The sequence below is a fragment of the Syngnathus scovelli genome, chromosome 13 (genome assembly GCF_024217435.2).
Source record: "Syngnathus scovelli strain Florida chromosome 13, RoL_Ssco_1.2, whole genome shotgun sequence".
Taxonomy (NCBI): domain Eukaryota; kingdom Metazoa; phylum Chordata; class Actinopteri; order Syngnathiformes; family Syngnathidae; genus Syngnathus; species Syngnathus scovelli.
Window position 1 is genome coordinate 10,737,916 of NC_090859.1, and position 25,781 is coordinate 10,763,696.

General features: G+C 42.3%; 2 protein-coding genes across 6 annotated transcripts in view; both read left to right on the forward strand.

Annotated features, from left to right (window-relative positions):
• Positions 1-180: 180 nt before the first annotated feature.
• On the forward strand, positions 181-23,810 carry pdlim5b (PDZ and LIM domain 5b). 5 transcript variants are annotated; one of them, XM_049738067.1, is made up of 13 exons: positions 181-347; positions 4,014-4,116; positions 11,093-11,244; positions 15,124-15,154; positions 15,311-15,819; positions 18,187-18,335; positions 18,452-18,479; positions 19,864-20,045; positions 21,814-21,994; positions 22,184-22,364; positions 22,520-22,640; positions 22,730-22,845; positions 23,079-23,810. In XM_049738067.1, the coding sequence occupies exons 2-13, from the start codon at positions 4,021-4,023 to the stop codon at positions 23,166-23,168; spliced, it is 1,836 nt and encodes a 611-aa protein (XP_049594024.1). In that variant the 5' UTR covers positions 181-347; positions 4,014-4,020; the 3' UTR covers positions 23,169-23,810. The 5 variants fall into 5 exon arrangements, with proteins under 5 accessions (XP_049594024.1, XP_049594028.1, XP_049594029.1 ...); XM_049738071.1 differs by having other exon boundaries at positions 19,864-20,027; XM_049738072.1 differs by lacking the exon at positions 15,311-15,819 and adding an exon at positions 17,191-17,210.
• A 221-nt stretch (positions 23,811-24,031) lies between these two features.
• Positions 24,032-25,781, forward strand: part of bmpr1bb (bone morphogenetic protein receptor, type IBb) — a 29,253-nt gene continuing 27,503 nt past the window's right edge. The window contains exon 1 of the mRNA XM_049738073.2: positions 24,032-24,248. The gene's annotated coding sequence lies outside the window, so the exon portion shown is untranslated. The remainder of the gene's footprint in view (positions 24,249-25,781) is intronic.

Genomic DNA, 25,781 nt, shown 5'->3' on the forward strand with positions numbered 1-25,781 from the left:
CGGGGGAAATAGTGCCCTCTTGTGGAACTCTTGTGGAGTCACCCTTGAAAGGTATGAAGATATTTATATTTTATATATATTTAAAGAAAACACAAAGTCCTCTCCAGTGTGCTTTTCTGCTCATTGACGCCAGCCTGCCACTGTGTGTCGCCCGAGGGCAAGCTATCTCTCTCTCCGCCTCACTCGTTGGCGGCGGCCCTCCTACCGGCAGGCTGGCGTACATGCGGAAGTCTTAGTTCCGCTCATTGGAGTCAGTTGTAAGTTGCCCTCCAAGCTGAGAACCGACTGACCCGACGCGTCTCTCTTCCTCTCTCGAGCACCGGCAGAGAGCGGCTCCGCAAGGCAAGGTAAGCCCCACACGAGGCATCATTTTCGGGCAGAATTGTATATGCTCCTGTTGCCTCCGTATTGCTTCATTTTGGACATTTTCATTCACTTGAACGACTGAATGACTTATGGACAAGGGTAAGCAATATTAATGTCATTACAGTAGTTTCATTTTACTTTCACTAAGGAAGCCAAATGGAAAGTTTTTGGTTTAATTTGATGAGTAATTTAAGAAGTTTACTAAGTTGCACTAAATCCTAGTGTAAACAAGTGAACAGAAATTTAATTATTACTTCGTCTCATGACTTAAGTGGGCGTGCCTGGTCCTCTGAAAGTACATATTAGTTTTAATTTTATTGTCTTTAACTTTAATTTACACTGATCAATCACATGAAGCAAAGTACAAATTGCAAGTAAATGACTCGACAAGTGTCAGCGACAGGGATAAAAAATATTACAGTACAAATATTAGTTTTACATCAACGTTTGGTTTTTATGGGTGGGTTCCAAACTTTATATTACAGATTTTTAGACACCGGATTATGATTTGAAGATGACACACATTACATGTGTTTCATCCTTTTAAGCTGCTATGGACCACGTCCCAAGTGTCCCACTTGAGAGCCCCCCCCAAAAAATATATTATATCAAATCCAGCCTCACAGTCTAGCCCACCCCCTTCTATATTACACAGTGATGGAGGTCAGGTGGAATTTTGGCACAAATGTGTTGAATTTGAGAATCTGGCATCAATACATCCGTGTTATCAGAATATGCACAAAGGCCGTCTCGTAAATTCAGGTTAGAACACGTCCTACCGGAGGTCATGAACAACGCGAATTGCTGCCAAACATGGTTGGTTGACGGTTTCTAGTCTAACAAGGTCTGGTTGTGGCGTTGATTAATGAAAAGAACTATAAGGCTTGTTCTGTTTTTAATCCACAGCATGTAACAGTCATAAATGGAATGTGAAATGAACTTTGTGAGGACATAAAATGATGTAAGCAGGCCAAATTGCCACCTGACATGTGGAATGCGCATGACGTATGAGCACAGCCACCGAAACTCACTCAGATGTTTTCCTTTTAATCAATACTTCCTGAAGGCAATCTGGCACATGCAATGGAGCGGGCCAATAATGTCAAGGCTGTGAATGTTTTTTGCTTTCAACAACGTTATGCTCAATTTGAATTGATAGAGTGCGTTAATTTTAATGGGAACAGCACTCGGAGCGATATTGTTTGAGTGGCTTGAGAAGTTTTTATAGCTTCAATAAACTGCTCAGAAATGTGTGGAACTTTCATTGGGTTTATTACAGATTTACACAAGCATGTAGGGTTTAATAATATACAGAGTGGAACTTCGAAGGTAGAGAAAAATGTAATTTGGCAATACTTGCAACTTCAGAATTGCGTGTAGAACTCAAGAATCCACCGAAGTTAGGAACAAGATTGCTTAAATGCACATGTATTGCGAAATAATCACTCTTGTCATTTTTTAAAATAGGCAGATGTCTTTTTTGTTTTAACCTCTGTTTTATTTGGGTGTGAACGTGCTGAAATATAAAGTGCTATTCCTCAAGATAAGGCTGACGTGGAGCTTAAGCAGGAAAGTGAAGTGGAACTCGCTTGTTGAATATGCCCGCTGCACTGCCCTCTTTCTTCGGCAGGCGTGACCGCTCATGTCTACGCACGACATTGTTGGTGAATGCAAAAGCAAGCAGCGACATGAGCGCAATGTTTGTCTTCTCCATATTAGGGAGTTTGTGAAATGATATGTGGGCCTGGTTCAGTGGGATCTGATAGACTGCAGTTTAGTTCTTATCAAGATTAGGTGCCTCATTTCCCAGTGGGTTATGAAATGCAATCCAGAAGGACTATAACTCACATAGTTGTAGTCTATTCATAAAAAGGCATCTGTCTCAGTCATCTGTTGGGCTCAGCCATTTTGAAATAGTGTGATTTTTTTTAAATATAAAATGTATTAAACATAAACGTTTTGGTCTTATATGGTAGAATAAAGTTGTACCTTGAATTAAGTACTGCAGGGTCAAGGATAACTGTCGTTACCATAACAACTACTGGAAGGAGGGTGTGGCGTGGAAGATTTTGTAGTTGCGTTAATCCAGTTTCCTGTTTTCCAGCGAGTCATCTGTCTCATCACACAATGATGAAAAGTCAAATGTTTTGGTGTATTGCCTCACCCGCCCAATTTACTCAGCTCAAATTTGGTAGTAAACAGAAACTTTGTGGGATAAGCAAAAATAGGAAAAACAAAATGAACCAAAACAGACTTTCTGTGTCTTTTGGGGCATTGGTTCTTGAGATTAATATAATGATAAACATGTCTACCAAAATTACTATAGAGGTGAATTATGTTAACTACGACAGAAATCCCACTTTTTGTCCCACCACGGCTGAAGGTCACATTGCGGATGAAGACTGTCAGTAAAAGTGGGAGATATAAATAGAGTCAATAGATGTTCACATGTGATTTAATTTCTTGTTGCCTCCCCTCCATTTACCATTTGGAAGAACCTTCAGGCTTCTCTGATGAGGCCGACCAGGTGACCGACCGCGACAGATGGTAGCGTGCCCCCAGAAGGAGGCACTTAAAAACCACAACGTGACATTCTCCGAAGATGACAAGGCATCGTTCATGACTAAGTCCTTGCCAGAGTGTTGTGAAAGCCGTGGGCAGGTTTCAAATTTGGCAAAATCAGGGGAGTCCCAATTGTTTGTTGAAAACTCGACCCTTTTTCCATGTAATTACGTTGGTCATGTGTGACGTTAATAACTTTGATGTCATGTTTTCATGTCAGCTTCCACCCTTCCTGCCAGAAAGGTCACAGGTCCAATAATTCCACAAGCGCTGCGGCAGGTTTCACGCAGTCTCTCCGCTGGACGCCGTCATAAAATCCACACGGCGACGTATTAAAACCCAAGCGGTGTTCTGTAAATATGACAAGGCAATTTTCTTTCCAAGTCTTCAACTGTGAACATGTGACAGCACTTAACCTTGTCCCAGCGCTTGCAATTTTCAGGGGGAATGCAAAAACAGGGCTTAAACCGGTGAAACTTAATCACGCGTGAAATAATCGGAGTGGTGCACATGTGTGTGTACATTTGGCGCTGTCCCATTCATGTGCATAGTCAGTCGAAAATCTTTTTTTTCTCTATGCATTCAAATTGGCCCACCCGCAAAAAAAAAAAATGAAGCTGGCACTCAGTGGAAAGCGAGCCCTGGCATGCCATTTTTGCCCGGGGTGTGTCTCCAACCCACACTTTGATTTCTTCATCAATTTTGTATGCTAACAAAATGGATTTTATGGATGCAGAGCAACCAGGATATCGTCTAGACCACAGTGGAGATTGCAGCCAAAGCGTCCCCCAGTCTGTCGAAAGGAAGAGAATACTATTGCCAAGCCATTCTTCATCTCCAAATCCTTCCCTTGACTCCATACTCGACATTCTAAACGATATCTGGCTCCATATTGGCTTGTTTTAGCCATCTAGAAATATCATGACTGTCTTCATTTTTGATTCAGCTTCCCCTGACCCCCCACGTCACTCACCGGGCCAGGCTCCTCCCTTTATAGCCAAACAGCGACCCAAGGCGGAAAAATAATCGAGTAAAAATAAAATTGATGGATCCTATCTAATGAAATCTTCTTGTGTGTCCCTCAGGTGAATCATGAGCAACTACAGTGTCACCCTGGCTGGTTCGGCCCCGTGGGGCTTTAGACTACAAGGAGGAAAGGACTTCGGCCTTCCCCTTACGATTTCACGGGTGAGTGGCGACGACGCCTCCTGCGTGACCTCTCGGGCATGTGGCCCATCCGTGCTACACTTGCGTGTGATATTCAGTGCTAAAGAAACCTCGAACTCATTCACTGCCATTGACCAGAATAGACGTCAAATATTACTGGGTTGACTGTCTTGACGATTTTTTATGTGGCGTTTTTTTTTTACGTCGCGGCTGGAATAGTTTTATGACAATTGAATTCATTTCAAAGGCGTAAAATTGATTTAATATACGAGTAAAGTGAATTACTAGCTCGGGCATAGAACGAACTCCAATGCTACAAATTCCGCCATGATTGTTATACTTTCTAAGCGCCTCTATGCATTTACCGAGCATAATGAATTCCTCCTATGAACCACAATTTGCTGTGATTTTGGTCATTTAAATGAGGGATGTTACGCTAGTGCTTGGCCCCCATGTGAAAAACAGTAAACTTTAAATGCTAGGTCCACATTGGAGCATCTAAAAATTCTCCTTAAATTTGCCATATGATGGAAACTTCAGAAAGCCGCTGCGGTTCAGTAATAACTATCGGGGGCCGCATGATTTTAGAGTAATATTAAGGGAGGAGTTACTGCCTATACATAGTTCGACTGTTTATGTCGCTGGTGTGAGGGCTTGAAGTGCAACACGCTTGATTGTTCCAAGGAATTAAAGGAGGATCTGATTCTTGTGGAATGCGCCGCGTTATTTAGTCGACTGCTTCCTGTTATGAAGTCGTAATCTCGGTGTCACAGCCGAGGTCGCGAGCTGTTTATTTGTCGCCGGCAGCATCGGTTACAGCTCGACTTCTTTTGAGGAACACTTAAGCGTCTCTAAGTACAAAGTTGCCGACATGATTCGAGCAGGCCGGGCCGAGCAGCTCGGCCTATTTTGGTCCCGCTTCCACCGAGATAAACTTGGAATGCGTGACATTATGTTGTCGCGCCGGCACGCAGCATACTTGTCATCAATATGTGATTATAAAAGAAACACGTGTGGATTGATGGCGTATCGGTTGGACTGTTATGGATTTCTGGAGGTGCCGTAGTGTGCGTACGCGAGGCATGTGGAGGGACTCATAAAAGTTTCACGAGTTGTTAAGAACGTGACTGGGATTGACTCTGTCGTGTTTTGCCACTGGGTTAAAAATAAGCAGTCAGCTGAGTTTGCAAGGGGGAGTAATGGTGGGGAACATTTCTTGAATTAAGTAGTTAGTCTGTGTTCAACATATTTTCTTCTCCGTGGATGTGAATGGTTGACATTTCCGCTTGTTGTCATTTTTGCCAGGAAGGAGTCTTCCTCTTGTTTGTTTTCGCTTATCGGAAAATGCAACCTCCCAAGTGAGACGTAAAAACAAGAATGCGAGTCATTTTTGTAAATATGAGGAAGGATTATGGGCCCACTCTTTGTGTTGTTGGAAAGAGCAATTTGATTTCAGGTTCTTTTCTTTGGGGGGGGGCTAACACTTTCGCAATCATTGAATTAAATTTGGTGCCTCAATTGCACAGCCACTGCCCATATGAGCAAACACGTCCCCTCACTCAACAATGTGGCCCCCTATGGAGGGGTGGGGCCCAAAGCGCAGTGTGTTTTTTTGCGTTTAAGGGGAGGGGCTGCCCCGCATGGGTCAGATGTATTTGAAGGTCATTCGTATTTGAAAACAAAACAAGGGCAAGCTGGAGTGCCGCAGCTGATACTTTCGAAAGGCTTAACACATCATACAACAAGTTTTAAAGCCTTCAAAACATTCAAGTTGTCATTAGAGAAAGGGAACATGACCTATGACCTGGATGTCAATCGAAAGCGATTGTGTTGTTTGTTCAAGAGTCAGGCGTGTATCCAGAATTGACATATGGAAACATCTGCCATTGATTTGAAACATTCATTTACTTCCTGATTTTGATGAGTGAGGAGAAAACTGCTTGGACCACGAGTTTATTTCACGGTTCACGGTGCAAAATAGACTCCGCTCGCAGTACAGTATAGAGAACAAGATTTATGATGTCATTCGCCACATGTTACAGCCACTTGATTATCTCGGCCGAATTATGGAAGGCTGGTCTTGTATAAGACCAACCACAGACGGGTGAACCCCGATGTGTCTACGTACCATATATGATAATGAGTGCGGTGTCCCAGCGTGACCAGACATTGTTTCAAATGATCAGTATTGATCATAAACATATGCGCAATCTGCTCTGTGAATGGAATACCAAGAACCCGCCGTGTCCTCTGGATGATTTACAGACCAAATTACTCGTGGTTATAATATATATATATATATGCTAGTGTGTGCTGTCTGCTTTACTCATGTTAGAGAGGTGCATCATGTTATTTAAATTTCTGGCCAACTTTCCGCTGGGAAAATATGCAAAGTGGACATTCAATAGGTGTTTGGGTTTGAAAATATCACCTTACTATACTAACAAAAAATAGCCAGACTCAAGCCACTGTTGTATGTGTTTTAGTATGTGCTTGGATTCCATAGGTCGGATTACACGTAGCACTATTATTAAAGTCAAATGTTGTTGAGGCGGTAGAAAATTTCCTGGAAATGTATGCGTCCTGTACACAATATCACGGCAGATCTACCAGTTAAGTAAAAAAGTGTTTTTCAGAAATACTGTATGTATTAAATCCAAACAAATCAGTCCTTTATGCTGTTTCCCCAATTTAGTCGGTTTTTTTTAGTGTAATGTGAGAAATTCAGTGCATACATATACATTTATATTGTATAGCTAATAACACAGAAATTTTAAAATGTATGAGGGTGGTCCGATGTTCCGGTAATATTTATTTTTTTATCGAAGGCTTGTGAGTATTGTTATATTTTCTGTCTCCGTGTGTTGCTCCACTCTTTGTGTTCAAGTATAACACCGATGCTATTCATCCGTTCATTGATGGTAATGCGCATTGTTTGTTATCATGAAGTAATGAAGACCTACTTAAGCCATTTTTTCCCCCACCTGACCAAAATTACGGACTTTTATCGGAAAACATTAAGATAAACAGCTTGTATGTTTGCTCCCAGACTACATGCTGTCTGCCGGTCCATTTATTTGGAATCTTTTGATTTCCGTGCTATTAGTCACCATGTCTGTGTACTTGTCATTTCTACCACTATGTATTTAGTGGCTTCCCAGCATGATCTGTCTCGTGTTTTCATTCTTAGACATAGCCAAAATAAATTGCCATTGAGTGGTTGCCATAACTCCTCTGAAGCCTCTGCATCCATACTTGGATATGTACGCTTCCTGATTTAGCAATTGCCTTGAACTCATTAAACAGGACTCTGTTGACTCAGACGGCTCTCGCTCGCTCATTTCGTGCTAACATTTAATTCTAATGAGAGTCCAAGTAAAGACAATTCAACTGGAACTCGGCCTGGAGGATTGTGACAATTAATGCGGTTACTTGAGACTCCGTGGGACTCGAAAATGCGAGCGTGAGCTGTTTGCCAAACTTTCAATGCCACCACCAGCAAGAAAGAGATTTTTTTTCCAGTCGCAGTCAAACAAGCTCCGCAACACAACAACCTTGCCCGGTCTATAAATAGCGCTCTTAATTTTTTACACACCGATTAACCGCCATTGTCTGTCTGTCAACACAGGGAATGCAAAGCCGTGAGCTACCGACGACGATTATAGCTCAACTGGGCAACGACAGGAGGCCCACTTGCCAGAAGATAAATTCAATTAACTGTTTTTGCCTTCACGGCAGTCTTGGCTTCCCCAGTGGCTTCCTGTCACATAAGCTCAAACACACATCGTGTTATGAAGGGAAAGAAAAGGAATTCAGGATTGGAACCCTTTGCGTACTCCCTTTGCTTTCATATCCTCTGGGTTGTTTCTGAAGCGGACTACAGAGCGTTCAGTGTTCAAGCGCCGTGTCGCGCTGCTTTTGTGTTGTTTTGTTTGTGTTGTCATGGCGATTTGACTAAGCGCTCCTGTTTAAGGTCGCCGCGGCTTTTCCAAAGGCTTCATTGAAGTAATAAGAGGCTGTCGTCAAACCATGACAACCATGTGTTGAACCCGCTTTTTGAGGTCTTAATTGGGATGTTTGAATACTGAAGTATTTGGCGCCCCCTGGATTGTTGCGTTCGGCCTCGCCATTAGTGCATTTAACAAACAGTGTGTGGGGGAGAAAAAAAACTCTTCCATATAAGGTCATCCATCTTAGTCGACTTAAGCATGCGGGCTGGTATCGCGAAGCACTTCCTGTTACACGACTTCTCCTTCTCGAGGTGACGGCGGCCTTCTTCCTCACGTCGCGCTTTCACTGGCGGGAGGGCAGGAAGCGTCACAGCGGGGAAGCTTAGGAACATTCCAAATGATGATGCGCTCGCTATATATCGTCTGTTGCCCGTGTCCTCCACAGGAAGTACTTTCATTCATCTCACTTAATGCCCTCTTTTCTTTCTCCATTGTGTGAAAAAGTCCCGAGCGTGCTCGTCTGCATAGCGAAGAATTTCCATTTTGGAAGCGGCGTGCTCCACAGAGCAGAGATCGAGCTGTTAAAAGCCAAAAAACAACTTTCACCAACATCCACTCGAAATTTATTGCGTGCAAGTTTACGCCATTCCTTTTAGAGTATTTCTAAGTAAACACTTAAATAGATCTATATTATTCTTTTTATTGTCGTTTTTGTCGGATTGAAGACACATGGCGGGCGGCCGTTAATCTGTCTGGGATCATTTGATGTCGGGTAAAGTGTTTTTCGTTGGATCCTCTACAGAAACAACCATATGTTATCTATATTTCACAGTCGGGGAAAATGCGCATACATCAAAGTGCAATGTAGGTACTAATTTAATCATCTTCATCGTGCTTCGTCACAGGATTTAAAGTGGATAAATCAAACGTGTATTGTGCAATATTTTTCAAGTATGTGCGGAGCGGACCACAGCAGTGAGTCGAATCCCTTAGATACTTTGAGAGACTCTTTAGAGCTTTTGAAAGGTTTTGGCCAAAGTAACACAAAGCCTCTCAAACAGCCTTTGCGCTTTCCGAATCCAACTTTTAAGTACTGTGGCTGTTCGGCATTACAGTGGGAAACTCTTTGGGAGTCTGCGCTGGGACGCTGGCTCACCTTTAATTTGTTTGGTTTTGGTATTTGAACAGGCTTCCAAATGAAAAAAAAATTAAAAAACAGCTAAATACAATGTAAAAACAATAAATCATGCAGTTTAAACCGTAATGATGAATGACACAGTAGGTGTAGATGTTAGCTGATTTCATTAAGTCTACCACCGCTAGTTAGAACAACAAACTTTTATCGCTTTATTGAACAGATGGTAAAAATATAAATACAAGCTCCTCTGTTCATCCAAAATGGTTTTGAAGCCACTTTAAAATCAAATTAAAATAACTTTGTTTCATTCCTCATGTCCCGGTTTGAACTAAAAAAATCTTTCAAATCCACTGATATTCATCAAAACCACATTGCGAAAACATCCTCCTCCCTTTTGTCAGACATTACAGCCAAACTTCCACTTCACTTATCTTCTTGTCATTCAAATTTATTACAGACTTCACCTGCCAGTAACACTCATTAGTTTTGTGTCTTTGCGAGGAAAAACTGACCATTAAGTTCACCGCAGGCTGGGCATTAAACACGACTATATATAAAAGTACATTACAGACATTTTTCCCCTTCGTGCCCGCAAATAGTCTGCTAGTAAATTTCCCTTATATAGCGCTACACATTGTTGTTGTTTCTCTGGTCCTTACAAGGGGAGAATTCTTTTTCCCTCGCCATTAGCTTGACAACCCACAAACACGCTAATGCTGGGAAGTTAAGACAAAGGACCCAGCCATCCAAACGCATTCAGCGGCCTTTCAGCGGTTTTTCTTTGCCCCTGTACCGTTAAGTTTCCTGTTTTAGTAAGAGGCACCCGTTGCCAGTATGTCGTTTTGTTACGAGTAAGTGAATCAGGACAGACGCCGGAGCCGGCTGAGTCATTGTCGTGACCGGTTAACACCTCAGGACTCGCTTTTATGGCATCATGGTTTTCCGAGAGACTTACATAAGCTTCCGTCACCCCCTCGGAGGCTACCGAGTGAACCCAAGGAAGCGTGACTCCAAAGAAATGAGTCAGTGTCCCTCTAAGCTTTGGCCTCCACCTCTGTCCCTTCCTCATTCCTTCCAGCTCCTTTTTCCCTATTTGGGCTATTGTGAAGTCGAGAACAATGGTACGTTGTTTTTTGCCCCCATTGTCTTCTTATTTTAAACCGTGGAAACACTTACGTAAGCTAATCTGAACGCAGAGAGAGAAAAGGTGTGAATTTCTTCATAAACTATGTAATGGTGGGAATGGGACTTCTTAATTGGTGATATTCGTGGGAAAACAACAGACTCATTGGGGAACTCTTAATTATCCTTGAAAATTACACTTTATCCTTAAATCTGTTGTTCAACTTGTAAAAATACTAGCAAACAATTAAAAAAAAATTGCTATAGCCCCCCGACACCAAAAAATCTAATTGTTTTTGAAAATTATTTCTCAGTCAGCAAAGAATAAATCCTAAAGCCCGTCCTTGCCTTTTAGGCTCGAGAGATGCCACACATAGATATGTAGAAACCAAGCAAGAGCAAAACTCATGATTACGCAGCGTTCTTTTCGTGATGGCAGCCAGCATGGCTGTACAGGTTTCGAGTGCGTAAACAAGGTGCGTTGTTGAGTGAGTCACGACGCTGGGTTGCCCTGACGACGCCACGCCTTGGAGACAAGCTTCTCATTGTAATATGTGATCACTTTTTTGGATCCCAAGTGTCTGGATTTCATGTTTCAGCATTTTTCTGTGTCCTTGTTGTGCTCCGATTAATCGGCTATTGATCGTAATTGTCCGATTTGCGTGGAAAATTACATAACTGAACACAGCAGAATTTTGCCAAATCATATTTGCACCATCACTACATATTCTAACCTTTGATGCAAATAGTAACTTTTTTTTTTTTTTTTTTGCATGTAACTTCGCAGCTGACTGATGGAGGAAAGGCAGCCAAAGCCAAGATTAGCGTGGGAGACGTCATCCTTTCCATAAATGGCATCTCCACCGACACCATGAACCACCTCGAAGCCCAGAACAAGATTAAAGCCTGCACGGGCAATCTGAGCCTAAATCTACAGAGGTAACCAACACAGTCAAGTTTTAGTGGGTTGACATTTGGAATTCATGCTCTTAGTAGACACAAGCGTTTCATATTATGGTCTTAAAATATGTCAAAAGTAAGAATCTGCTATATATCTGTAAGGCAATGAAATGTCTGCTTTTTCGCACTCTTAATTAGCAGTTGTAGACAGGCTCTTAGAGGCCGGCTTCACACACGGACCCAAAATCTGTTGAAGTCATCAGCTGGGGTTTCAGCTGTGCTTTATGTCAAGTCGCGCCGAGTGCATCAAGTGTTCCTCTGCTCTGCCCATTAGGAAAAGGAAGAGACCTGGAATTCCATTGCCGATAGTAAAACGATACTGACCGTCATCCACCACATGAGCAACTCTGACCAGAACTCGCCACTGATTCTGATATGTGCGACTTATCAGAAACTAATGCTGATAGCGCTGACGGCTAATGCTAATCTGCAGCTCTGCTTACAGTAGTTTTTGGCTTTGAGCTAGTCTTTCAGACAGATTAGTCGGTGTAATTGTGGTACTTTTTACATTAGCCAAAATTTCGCAAATACTTTTTTATGTAGGAAAAATTAAAAAGTAAAATTTCCACTACAGGATCCCTTTAATATTCATTGGCATGGTTGTGTTAGCCTCTGACTGTGCTGTTGTTAGTGATTTGATTTTACCAGCATCTCCCAAAATTACAACAGCGGGCTGTTCGCTGGATGACGACTTACTAACAAACTCAAATGGCACGCATTCACGAGCAGTTTGTTTGTGCCAAACGTAGTAGTACATTGCTCAACGGAAAAAAAACAAAAAAAAACAAGTGGCATGGCACGCACACGCTCAAAGCTGTAAAATGTGATGACAGAAAAAAAAAGTCCCAGGTTTTTTTTCGAATGACCTGTTCTATCAGCAGATGGAATTAGAAAAGAGCCTTGCCACTTAATGGTGGGAAAATGATCCTAAAATAGCGCCGTGCCACATCTGCATGTAATCTTCTATGGCCACCGGACGCACAATACATCCAAACACGGTGTTGACAAAGTGCAGGTCTCCACATATATACACACAAGGCTCTTTTAAGACTCCTTGCACCATTACATTTGGGTGTCATTAAAATTCTCCCCCAAAAGCAAACGCTATTTTGTCTTTCTCCAGCTTGGTCCCCAGAATGTGATTTAGGATCTTTAGCCTCACAGATAAAGACTCTCGGGTTTGTAATAACATTCGTCCAAACTGCCAAAAGATGATTTATGCGAGTAAGGTTTAGTCCCAGGCTCCAACTCTCGAGAGGTAGACATTTCAGCCTCTAGACGTGTTTACCTTTGTCCATTTCCAAACGGATCATGTAACCAACCACTACTTTAAGGGTTCATAAATTAACCCTCAAATAGCTCTTTCCCTCAAAATAACCGTTTCGAGAGCACAAACAAACAATACAAACATGCTCTATACTTGCAACTAATAAATTGTATGATTTCGATTTTTCATCTGTCACACGCATTTTTAAGATAGACAAAACTGCGTAGCCTGCACGCATTGAGGTATTACAAACGGAGCAGTCTTTCCATATACTGTCTGGGCAGAGCTCTGGTTCACTGATGCTGATGTTATTCCCTTGTTGCTAGGTGAAAGAAAAAAACTTGGACTCTGACTTTGTCTAATCTTCTCTGGCTATCAGACCTTAAGAAATAATCATAGGAAAGAAGAACAGATGGCTTGTATCTCATAGAGTCACGGGCAAGTATAATAACAAGAATTTAAATTTAAAATTTGTGTTTATTCTAGAAGTATGATCCCTTGAATTGTGCTTTGAGTTGATGCGACCAAAAGTTTACGCTGCACTTCAATGGCTGTGCTTTGTCGTAGTCCCAACACTTGAGTTACGCAATCCAGCTGTGGGAAGTAGCCGTAGGAAAGAATGATAATTGATGTTTATTTATTGTCATTGAACTATGCGCCACGCTGTAATCAAACACCTCTCCCCAGAGGTTGCATTTGGCAGCACCTGGTTGGGACAGATAATACAGACCACATCCTCGGCTTTTATACGACGTTACTTAGCTAAATGTGTCGTAAGCTTACAATTTGAATACTAGCAGCCTGTATGACTTTTAAAAATCGATTTGTTTTCTGTATCTCAGAAATTTGTTTGTCTTCCTCTAATGCTCTAATTTCTATCACTTCATTTTTGCACTTTGCTGCTGTTTGAAAAAACATCTGAGCTAGCTAGTTAGCAAGCTAAAACACAAAACCCTCTCTTAAATGCAACTTTATCCATAAGAACATTTTTGTTTTCTCTCAACCCCGTTGTCTTCTATTTTCCCCAAACATGGATTTGCTTAAACACACATAATCAAATTGAACAAGAAACTTGTGTTGCAGATGCTAGGTCAAAACCATGAAAGGATTTCATAAATATTTACATTTCGCTGACATTCCGATGGAAATCAGTGACCCGAAACACTGCGTTGTAATCCCGAGTCAGAAGGTCCTACGCAGCTGCGGGTTGAATATTCGTGCAGCGCCACCGCCATGGCTCGGCCACAATTCCCACTTTGGGGGTGGAGGAGATGACAGTCTAATAATGCCTGAATCCCCCACTGACTCCTGGCTGCCTCTTCCGCTTGTGGCGTGGCGGTCGGAAGACAAAAATGAGCGAACGGGAGCGCATCCAATAATGGAACACTCCCGCCTCTCCAACTGGCGCTATTCGTCAACCTGTTCGGGCCTCCAATGCAAATCACGCTTGCGTCAAAATATGCCAGTTAATGGAGGATAATCGACAGTGGCAGATGTTTGAAGTCAGAGCTACGCGGAGGTTCCGCTCTAATCAGTCGACTATCAACTTGGGTTGCGTGTCCGCTACCTTCTCCATCATTTAGTCAAATGCCGCACGCCAGACTGTTTCTCTTGGCTCTCGACGAGACGCCGACAGGATGGAAATGCTGCCTTATCCCCCTCAAGGCTTATTCCTTCGCTTAACCTCCCCAGTCTTTCCTTTTGGGTATCTTTTTGTCCGCGTGCGTGCGTGAGCGTGACGGAATTGCAAAGTCAAGGTTGATGAGGAGCACTTAACGTCTCTTAGCTGTCATGCCCCCACATTGAGTGACATAATGGAGCTATTTAGCCACGGATTGGTTCAACCTTGCAATTGGAGCGTTTGAGCCAAATTTCTACAATTTGTTCAATTTTCCAGAACAAATTCAAAGATGTTCAAATAAAAAAATACTCAGATACAATGTGTTAAGACAAAACGCAATTATGACTTGACAGCAGTAAAAAAAAAAAAAAATTTTGAAGTCCAGAGAAAATCACATACAGTAGGTGGTGGTAGTAATGACTAATAAATGATGGTCTGTATTCCATTATAACTATTTTAATAGCGACACTGCATCGTTACATAACGTAATGGGCGCCTATTTCCACACGCATGATCCTTCTCCCTTCCCCAAAGTACAGTATGTCCGTGTGGATACTTGGTCCTGTTGGGTCCAAGCTGTCAAGTCGGGGAGACAATAAGCAGAGGAGGCTTGGTTGAGCAGATGTTCACCGGGACCACCCTACTCGTGTTTTGTCAGACTGCTCTGAGAAAAGATAGGGTGTGAAAGCCACTCTGATGTCACACACATCATCTTCCTAATGGAATGTGCGCCGTTTGATCTCGACACCCTTTGCTGTTTTTTTTGGCTCAGCGTGGCCTTGCTCCGTACGTACGCTGGAAAATCCGCTTTGTCTCTATTAGCTGCTAAGTGGAAACAGCAAGTGGAGGTGCGCGCACAAATGACGTCAACATCTGACCCCAGAGCGGGGTTCGCTAATAAGCCGACGTCGTTGTCCTTTAGTTTATAAAAAGAGCCTGTTTTCATTTGAGTTTCTTTCTGTCTTCACAGAGCCGCAAGTGCAGCTAAAGGCGGGTCTCAGGTATGGTGTCAAATATTAGCGTGACTTCTTCTTCACAAACTTTGTGCCCTTCTGAGTTCATGTCGGTGTGCTTTGCATGCCACATTGTGTTGTGTCAATGTTTTGTTGTGTGTGTGTGTGTGTTTGTGTATGCTGCATGCCGTGTGCCTCCACTAGACGCAGGTTGAGCCTCAAGAAATCATTAAGCCCGTCCCAATCACCCACACGGCTCCGAGCAGCACATACTCAAAGCCGTCAAGCCAGGCCGGTCCCGCCTACAACAAGACAGCCCGACCATTTGGGGGCGACAGAGGCTCTCCCACTCCTTCCTCCGCCCCCAAAGTGGCCTTCATCCCCTCCGAATCGTCGGCATTCACGCCAGCTCAACCACTCTCTCAACCCCCGCAACCTCCGTTCCCGATCAAGTCCAACCTCGCCGCCCCGGATCCCATTTCGGCTCCCCAGGCTAGTCCCACTCGCTCCACCATCAGCTCCCTGTCCTCCTCCTCGTCCAGTTCGTCCTCTCCTGGCAAAGTGACGGCCCCTCCCTCCCAGCCCTCTGTGCCGCAGCCGTCCGTCTATAACTCCCCCATCAATCTTTATTCCAACAACAACGCCTGCGAGGTGGCCATGGGGCAAAGGCGAGGCCTCCTGGAGAGCCAGGGGCTGTCGGAGCAGTTCAATGGGTAGGTACCATCAATCAGACCCTCATCCTGTGTCCCTGTAAGCTCTAAAGACTGATTGTTTTTTATTACTTTCATTTCTTCTCCTTTGCCAACTTTTTCTTGCTCTTTGTATTTTCTGGCAGTTTGTGGCACCACACTGCCTCCCACAGGCCACTTTTGGTACTATACACCGTTAAAGCGTGGTGGTCAGCTAGCTGTGTCGGTCATTTGGCGTAAACCACGAACTTGACGCACAGTAAGCACATCGAGTAAACGTTTCCCTTGTCATGCGGATCATAAAAGTCAGTCAAGTTCAAAATTGGTACGTATGTTAAGTGTGCTCTAGTAGGTGGTTTCAGAGACAGCTGCGGTTCACTGAGGCCGCATATTACGCTACCGGAGAAATCGAAACGTTACGCTCGGCTTTGTCTAGCGTCACGCCCGTATTCCTCTTTTTCCCAAAGCCTCAATCATCACCAGTGTTTTCACACGAGGCACAATGCTCATCTTGTCCAAGTATTGGGCAGGGGATTGGTCCTGGCAGGAGAACATAGCGTTGGACTTCATGCTACCTCACCGCTGCCTTGGCACTAGTTTTATGATTTAGCTCAATCTTGGCAGCTTAGTTTCTTTTCGGAACAAGCTGGAGCGACTGCTTCATCTGCAGTGGGCTTAATACTACCGTCATAAATAATGTCTGTGAAATATCTGTGAGGACTTTTTTTTTTTCCCTCCCCTCAGAGTTCCATCAGACTCTATGGACAAGAATATTGTTAGGATATTCCAGAATATAAGGGTGACGTACGTAGTAGAGGCTTTCTACATGATTTTGGCATGTGAATGTGGGAAATTGTGTAATGGACAATTCCTGTGCATTTTGAGGTGAAACAAATGTTGAAAAGTGAGCAGGAGATCAAATTATTCTGACACCGCCTTCAGGATAATTTATAGGACTGCTGTATATAGCACCAGCTTTCAGACATCGATCTAAGAAATATTTCTCCAAATGCAATTTCCAAAGCAGTCCATGGAAAAATCATCGTCTACCCGTTTAGGTTCAAATATCAAATATGAGACCTCAGCTGTGTATTTTTTTGGGTAAGTGGAGTCTTTAAGGTTTTTTCTTCTATGGTCTCCATTTCCAATGACCACAGCTTTTAAGTGGGCACACTTTGAGGGTATGAAAGCAAAAATGTGTCTATCCACATTTGAAGAACCAAGTTTATCACGTCATTTATCATCCATTGCTGCATGCGTGCATGTTTTGTTGTGGTTTTTCTGTGCTCACATTTTCTCAGAAGGGCTTTTTTTTTCTTTATCCAAATGGCACGATCAATGCGCTGACTTGGCTTCAGTCCTTCCCAATTTTGTCATTTTTTCCTCCCCTCACAGGTGCAAGGAGATTCCGACAAGTTAGTCTTGTGAATGATCATTTATCTTCTACAGTAACTTTCTGCACATTGCTGTGGTTTATGATTAACAGCGGCATGTTTGCACTTTTTTTTAATTTTTTTATTGGTGTTCCCTTGCATAGCAACCTGCGGACTGTGCATAATAATGTCAAAATGTAATATAGTTTTGATTCTAATATATTCACACACCACAGGCAGCTATCCGCTCAAGACTGATCACTAGATATATTAAATATGGACATGTACAGCCAGCCGTGTTGACAAGCTCACGAACGGCTCCATCTGTTTCTATTCGTGTCGTGTTTATTCAGGGCCCACGCAATCACTGCTTCTGTTAAGAGCGGCCAGACGTTTGGTGGTGGCTTTGCTTCACTTGACACAGACGTGATCTTTTAAACAGACTGCGTGCATGGAAACACGAAAGAAATGCTTCAGGAAGTTAACGTGGATGTTATTGTGCATTGGGAGGGGAACGTGTTAACGCCACAAAAAGAGCTTCAGCGGAGATTCAAACCAAGAAGCTCTCGATTGTGAGGCAGGCGTGTTTACATAAGGGTAGAAATTCAACATAAAACCGAGTGTTATTAATTTTGGATGCGTTTTTTTTTTTTTTTGCATCGCATGCCTGTGTGCAGGTGTAAATTTTGCTTATAGAGTGAAGCGAGTGAAGTATTATGAAGCACTTTGTTTCCATCTTGTGGTCGAACACCATCACTGGCATTTTTTTAAATTCAGGGTATCTTCAGATTTTGAAACGTTGCAATGTATTCAATATGATTTAAAAAAAAAAAAATAAAACACTAAGTTCATATTTTGTAAAATTAAAACTGGCTTCGTCAACCTAAAGATACCCTGTAAATTAAATTCCACATCTTTGACGTCAGTGAGTGTGAGCACGAGTTCCAGCATGTTCACCATGTCTGATAAATAATAAAATAGCCGACTGACCTAACACAACTTTGTGATCGACACACAGGAAAGATTTGGACATGAACCACGCAGCTGCTCTGAGTGAAGCCAGCAAGAAGCGACTAATTGAGGACACGGAAGACTGGCACCCGAAAACCGGAACCGCCCAGTCCCGCTCCTTCCGGATCCTGGCCCAGCTCACTGGTACTGAAAATGGTGAGAGTGAAATTGTAGACCATTATTACTGTAAATATAATATTTGTATGGAAAAAATGTTGAAAATTTTACATATATATCAATACATTGTATAAATTCATTTTTTTGTTTTGCAGAGCTCGCTGCCGAGAACAATGGAAAAAAGTAAGTGTGTCTGTCTCTTCATCCAAGTTTATAATGCCTAAATTAATTTAGTTTTGGAGAAATCTCTCTGGTGGTTGACAGCATTGATTTGTTTTAAATTGAATGTTCTCTGTAGCTGACTGCCAAGGCCATTATTTTTTCATTCACAGAAAATATGAGTAATTAAGTAGACTTGCCAAAACAAACACAAACCATATTCAATACCAACAACCGGCAAATGTCACTGATGACATCATGGCGGCCTGTCACCCTGCCTCGCCTCCTCTTTGGTTTCACTCTCTTCACTTTCCAATCTTTTCTCCTCTCTTGTCTTGTCTTGTCTTTTATTTCTGTGTGATGGTGTGAATCAGGGCCACCAAGTTGGACCCCGAAGTTTTAGAGCTCAAGTACAACAAGCTCAGGGATTGGCATCATGGCGTCTCCGCAAAGGTGCTAAATGTGTAGCTGTGCATCACTTGGAGTTGTTTATTTATTTTCCTTTGTATATTACGGCATATCAACCTGATTGATTATTTTCAAACGCACACAAAAGACCCAATACAATGTAACAGTGTATTGCGGTGCATATTTGTAAGTAGTACGTTTTTTTTCCTTCACTTTCACACTTATTTTTTTTCTTATATATTGTTTTCTTTCTGAAGCCTTTCTACTCTAACCACTGTAGAATACGTTTGTCAATTCTTGACAAATTCCTCTCAATAAACTCTTTTATTCTTTCCTATTGTCTTTGCTTCATCTTTTAGTCCTTCGGGATGACTCCATATTTAATGTTGACATATTGTATGGTGAGGCAATTTCTTTGTGACGTGATGTAGCATAAGACATTTTTAACATGACAGGCGCAGCAAGATAGCATATTTAATATGACATGATAGATGATGACATGAATTGTATTGACTTGACGAAAAGGGTAGTGAGACATATTAAAAAAGTGATGTATATCTAGTGTGACTTTATTTGTAATGTGAGATGGTGTAGAGAAAGATTTCATGTGTGTCATAAGGAATCACACATCTTAAAGACATTCTTATTAGTGTATAGCAAGATAATTTACATGATATAATTTACAGCAAGATGATTTTTGACAGAGACCAAGATCAATAATTTAATTTGTTTCTCATTATTGTGACATATAACCTGTACAAAAAAAAAATTCTGACTGCCTTGGACAAGGGAAGAAAAAAATCAATATAAAAATTAGGAGAAAGACTAGAACAGTTGAACTTTATTGGGGGGGATATTGATAGACGGACCAGGCATAAAGGCCGCAGTATTGTGTTTGGGGAGTAAAGTTCTCTACGAAGTTGACCTTGCCTTGAGTGAGTCTGTACAAAATGTCTTATTCCGATTGTGTGTTTATTTCTATTATTATTTTATTTCCTAGTGATGTCTTGGATAAAGCCTCTCCCAGTGTGCACACCTTGCCTGCAGCCAAAACATACTCCAAACAAACGCCTCCTCGGAACGGCAACGTTGTGGTGGCTCCCTCTGCGTTCAAGAGCCCCGTGGCCCAGAACAACCTCTCCTATCAGCCTGGGGGTCCGTCAGGTACTTTATTGAGCCAGGGTACATAAATATATATGTATATATTTACAATAAATCATTCAGTATTCTTTTTTTGAATTGATTAAAACTCGTGTGTTAAAGTTTTACAACCAGTTTTATATACAAACTGAGTGTAGTTAGTCTTTCTTTCCACCAGAGGGCGCTGTGGTTCCTCCAAACAGCTCAGCCATAACAATCTCAGCAGGGTTAATTCCCAGCGCTAAACCATTTAAAGATTACGGGCGGTATGAAAACTCTGAGGTGCTCCGTTAATGAGCTCAGATGGCTTTTCCTCCAGATCCCTTTTATTTAAACACATTATGAAATTAGGAACGCTGTTGTTTATTTAGGCCTCACACTCTCACCAGACCTCGTACTTGATGAAAAGCATCATTCAGCAAAATGAAGTGAGCAAGATGCCTCCATGGTGAGGCCTCTTGTGGAGTGGCTGCTGAAAGATACCAGAGGGAGGCCACAGTTGAAGACTCTTTTGCCATCTTAACACATGCTTGACTTTATGTCAAACAAAGACATTTACAAGTTGTGTATTTAAAACATCACTTTGTCGTAATTCTTCCATATCATGGGAAATGATGGGCCAACAAATAGCATAAAGTTGCTCACAGACAGAATATAGATGAGTTGCAGAATGAATGCCTATTCCAGATGGGAGCACTTCAAACATGTTTTGGAATAAGCCTAATAATCCTTTCATAAGAAATGCAGCTGTAATCAAACGGAGATACTTTTGAGCAGAGCAGACAGAGACGCGACTCCTGCTGTGATTGGGTTTTGTTGTCGTCTCACGCTGACTTCGCACGCCTTATCTCACTCACGCAGCCTGACTGCTATGACACCATTGCTTTATTGCTCCCACCAAGCCTTCCCTCCCACCCTGTGCTCTTTACTCTCTCAGCGTAGCAACTTTTGTCATAGATAAGAACCCTCGCCGAAAGCTAATTTCCCCCCAGCGGTGCACATTCGGCATGGAGACATTCAAAGTAACCGTGACACTTTTATCGAAATGACGCTTCAATCGTGATACACTTTGAAGGTATGTTAGCGTACCCGAGTGAGATATTCATCACCAACTTGGATTCAAACAGCTCGTTTACACTTGTACTGCTTGGATATTTTTAATGAATTTAAAGCAGAGGTATCTTCAGCCTAAAATCATTTAAGCCGTCACATAACTGTTCATAAGAGTCGTTTTGCTATCCACGATTTGTTCACCAGGTCTACTCATCCCGTCAATCGTATCTTATTTTATTTACTGAATCTTTACAGTCCGCACTCAAGGAAGGAAGTATAGGAAACACTCGTTATTTGACTTCTCAAACGTTGGCTCGTAACGTTCCTTTCCAGCGGTGGGTCTTGTCACGTTTCCCTCCAGCTCTTTGTGCGAGGGCAGAAAAACAGCCACCTCCATCCTGGAAATGTTTTTGAAAGCGGAGAGGAGACAGAGCACAGTGCATCCCTTGCATTTGTTTTAAGCCGAAAGCCGGGACGTTATTTTCGCAGGTGTCCGCGCTGACTGCGGGAATGTTTTTTAGCCTCAGTGGGAAAAATAATTTGATCTCCTTTCTGTGGTGGGTGGGGTTGCTCTGCGAGCTCGAGAGGTCTCGTGAATCACGCAAGGAAAGACGGGAGACTGTCAAACATTTTCTGACAAAACTAACCTAACCACCTCAACCGTTTCCATACCGCAACCTCTGACCCTAAAGATGACGTAGTCGAATTAATTCAACAACTCCCTCCGAACATTCATCAATCCTTCTCTTTATTTTAGGCTTCCTCAAGGGTGGTGCAGCCCCTTCGTTCGGCAAGGTTACCAATCCCCCTCCCAAAGGCCCAGACCGGCCCATCCCGCAGCCTCACCCCCAGGACCTCAACTCTGTGGTGCAGAGAGCCGAGCACATCCCGGCCGGAACACGCACCCCCATGTGCAACAAGTGCAATAACGTCATCAGGTAGTCATGGACACATTTCAAATAAAAAGCATCGCACAAGGTTCCAGAACATGCATCACAAAATCATTCGTATCTGTGGTAGTGAAATAGAAAGGAACTGTTAGAAGCGATGTTGACCCTTCTATAACACCAGTCCTGGAACTTTTCTGACACCTGTTTTGAGGCTTACATTTGCCGGTTTCTTAACAGGGGCCCCTTCCTAGTAGCCATGGGCATGTCCTGGCACCCCGAAGAATTCAACTGCGCCCACTGCCACTCTTCCCTGACAGACTGCGGGTTTGTGGAGGAGAAGGGCCAGGTGTACTGCGAACACTGCTACGAGCAGTTCTTTGCTCCCACTTGCGCCCTCTGCCAGCAGAAGATCCTGGGGGTGAGCTGCTGGATTGTATATTCTCGGTCGGCAACTGTCAATAGGAAAGTAGTAACTGGTATTGTTGAGATGATACAAAAATAGAGCGGTGTGTATATATATTCTTTTCTTTTTGAGTCATTTCTTTCTAACATTTTCTCGGTGTTGGTTCACAGGAGATCATGAACGCCTTGAAGCAAACCTGGCACGTGTCCTGTTTTGTCTGCTCGGCCTGTCAGCAGCCAATCCGGGGCAACATGTTTCATATGGAGGATGGGCAGCCATACTGTGAAATGGGTACAGTCAAATAGGACATTCATGATATGCTGTGTATGCTTTTTATTTTATTTCTATTTTTTTTTGTGTGCTGCCATTTTTTTATACAGACTACTACAAATTGTTTGGCACAAACTGCCATGGCTGTGACTTCCCTATTGAGGCGGGAGACAAGTTCTTGGAGGCTTTAGGATTCACATGGCATGACACCTGCTTTGTGTGCGCGGTAGGTGCCCCACCTTAAAATTCATACGACTACATAATCATGTGGATTAAATGAGATGAATTCATTCAAAATATTTCTGGAACATATTCAAAATAGCTAGGAAAAAAAACTCTTAGATTATATTACCCAGAATCCCAAGAATGAGTAAACGTCCAAGCATTACTAACCCTAAAGCAAGTTGATGAGACATATAACAACCGAGACGTTGTGTGTACGTGTGGCTTTCTCTTCAGGTGTGCACCGCCAATCTGGAAGGTCAACCCTTCTTCTCCAAGAAAGACAAGCCTTTGTGCAAGAAACATGCCCACACTGTCAATATCTGACCTTCCCCTTGCAATGTTTTCCAGCAATAGCTACATTCATATGAGAGTCAAATCCGACATATTTAAAGTTACTTCACATGTATACAGGTTAAATGATAACGGGTCCTGTATTTTTCCTTTTCTATTTTCTTGCAATTTATAGATGCATTTCAGGAGTCTGCCAACTTTCTCTTACGGTTCTTGGTTTAATTTTAACATGGGGGACATTTTGCTTTCCCACAGAGCAGGATATGATGGCGTAATGATGTGTCCAGCCTCTCAGGGGTCACGAAAATATTTCTATGCTATTATGCAGTATATGAACAATACAGTTAAACTGAAAGCACAATTTGTAACAGACTAAACATACAAGCATCCTTTATTTTTTATAAAATACCCGATGATTGTGTGTTGTTAGTATTATTTCATAATATATTTTTCCATTAATTGTTATTAAATCAATTAGTAAATGGTATTGCCTATTTTTGGATTCGGATATTGCCCATACCACATCTTTATGGATTTGCTTTAAATGTTGCAAATTTATTCCAGCATCATTTCTTGTATTAACATAAAACAACTCTTAATATATTCCTCCCAAAGCTGCCATGTTTCATGCGCCTTGCACACTTTTATGAGTGGAATAAAACCAGTCTTATGTAATACTGTTGTATATATGTCTGTGTAGCAAAATAAAACATTATTGTGACCCTGTAAAAAGGTTCATTTGATACCCTGCATCATATTCACATATTATAAGTAAATTAAGTTAGTTACAAGCATGGTCGTGAAATTAGTAAAAAACCCTAAGTCAAAGTAGCAAAATGTTTTTTTTTTTTGTAGTGGCTCTCGCTTTGTACTTTATCATCCGAGCTGTATTAGTATATGCACTTCTCTGAGTCGCCGTAGGTTGTCGCTGTTGTCGCAGGAAAAAGACCCCAATTGACAGGCTCGAAGAAGCAAAGCAAACGCAAGCTGCTCGACTCCTCGCGTCAACTCTTACCTACACAACACGGAGGACGAGACGCTACTCGCGCACGTTGACAGTGCCGAACCACTTTTTAAGTCCCAATTGCATCTTTTTGGAGCGAAAATACGAAGGTAAGAAGATTTGCTTGCAATGTCTGTGACCAGAGTGTGAATGGACGCGGTTACTTGTTCGTAGGAGAGTGGAAAGGTGAGTTTGATGATGATATTGAATAAATACATTGTTTGTCTTTACACTTGGCGTCAGGTCGAGGTAAAATTCAAATCTCTTGAGTTTTTACGTTAAAAGTAGTCGAACTAATACGACATAATGCAATATACACACATACTGGCCGCTTCATTAGGCACACCTGCGCGATGCATCACTAGACAAAAATCTGGCAATTTTGATTTTCGGTCTTTTAATGCTTTGTGCATTAATTATTCAAAACTGCACTGCAAATTGTGAAAGCATGTACACTTAATGCAAACAGCATGCTATAGTAGTTATTTTCATCTAAGGCTCACAGTAGATGCTGTGGGTTTGAATCATACTTTTCCGGGCTTCCTTCAAAAACGTATGTATCCCCAGGTGTACTCTGCTTTTCATATTTCCCCTGCAATTGACTGGTCTTAGTCCCTAAATTAGTTAGGATCAAGACTTTAAAAGGGCATGAGCAGAAATATCAAAAAGTGAGGCTCTTTTAAGGTATTGGACTTTTGTTAACGTGTATGGAAACTGCAGTGTGTAATACATTTGACTCTGATCGCATCAACAACTTCACTCCTGGGGCTGCACCCGAGGGAGGGATCAAAACTAATGGGAGACCCCCCCGAGTGATCAAAATCCCCACCGAGACGGAGACCATCACTAGAATGATTGATGGATAAAGGTCTAAATGTGGTTGTTGTCAAGGATTTGGTCTACATGTTTTGTAAATATTCTCATTGAAGATTTTGCCTCGTAGCCCTGCGGTGTTATGCAAAGTCCACTCTGGTTCCCATTAACAAGGAAGCACACGGGTTACCTGCACCGGCCATCTGCTATTTAAAAGTCAACAGCAGACGCTTTCCTCCCAAAGTGCTGGATAAGAAACAAAAGCAGAAAAAGGGCAGCAATGACTTCAAGCTGCTCTACTCTTTAACCTGGAAGCTTGACAACATGTGGGAGAATGGATTGAAGATTGAAAAGACGCATGACTACATAGGAGTAGTGTTTGGAGTCAGGACCACATTAGCCAGGACTGAGTCAAGACTTAAGCCTTTAAGGGGCAGAATCAGTGAAGACCCGGTCTTTAACAAGTCCAGATTGAGTCAAAAACAAGAGGCTGAGAAGAGAAGTCTTAAGCAAGACTTTCAGCAGCCAAGACCAAGTCTAGACCGCAATGTAGGAGATGTCAAAACAAAGCAACCAAGAATTTAGGGAGTATTGACTAAGTTATGACCAATATTATCAAGAAGTCAAGGACAAGACTTTAAGGCGGCGACTGCGAGATCAAATCAAGAGCATTACTTCAATCACCGACATATGAGCTCCTTTTAATAACTTGTGTTAATCTGATAACTTGATGGGAAGCTCCCCGACGGTCTTCTTTTAAACCTAAAAAAAAAAATAAGACGGAAAAAAGAAGACTTAGGTCTGCACTCTATTGACAGGTATCACATAGT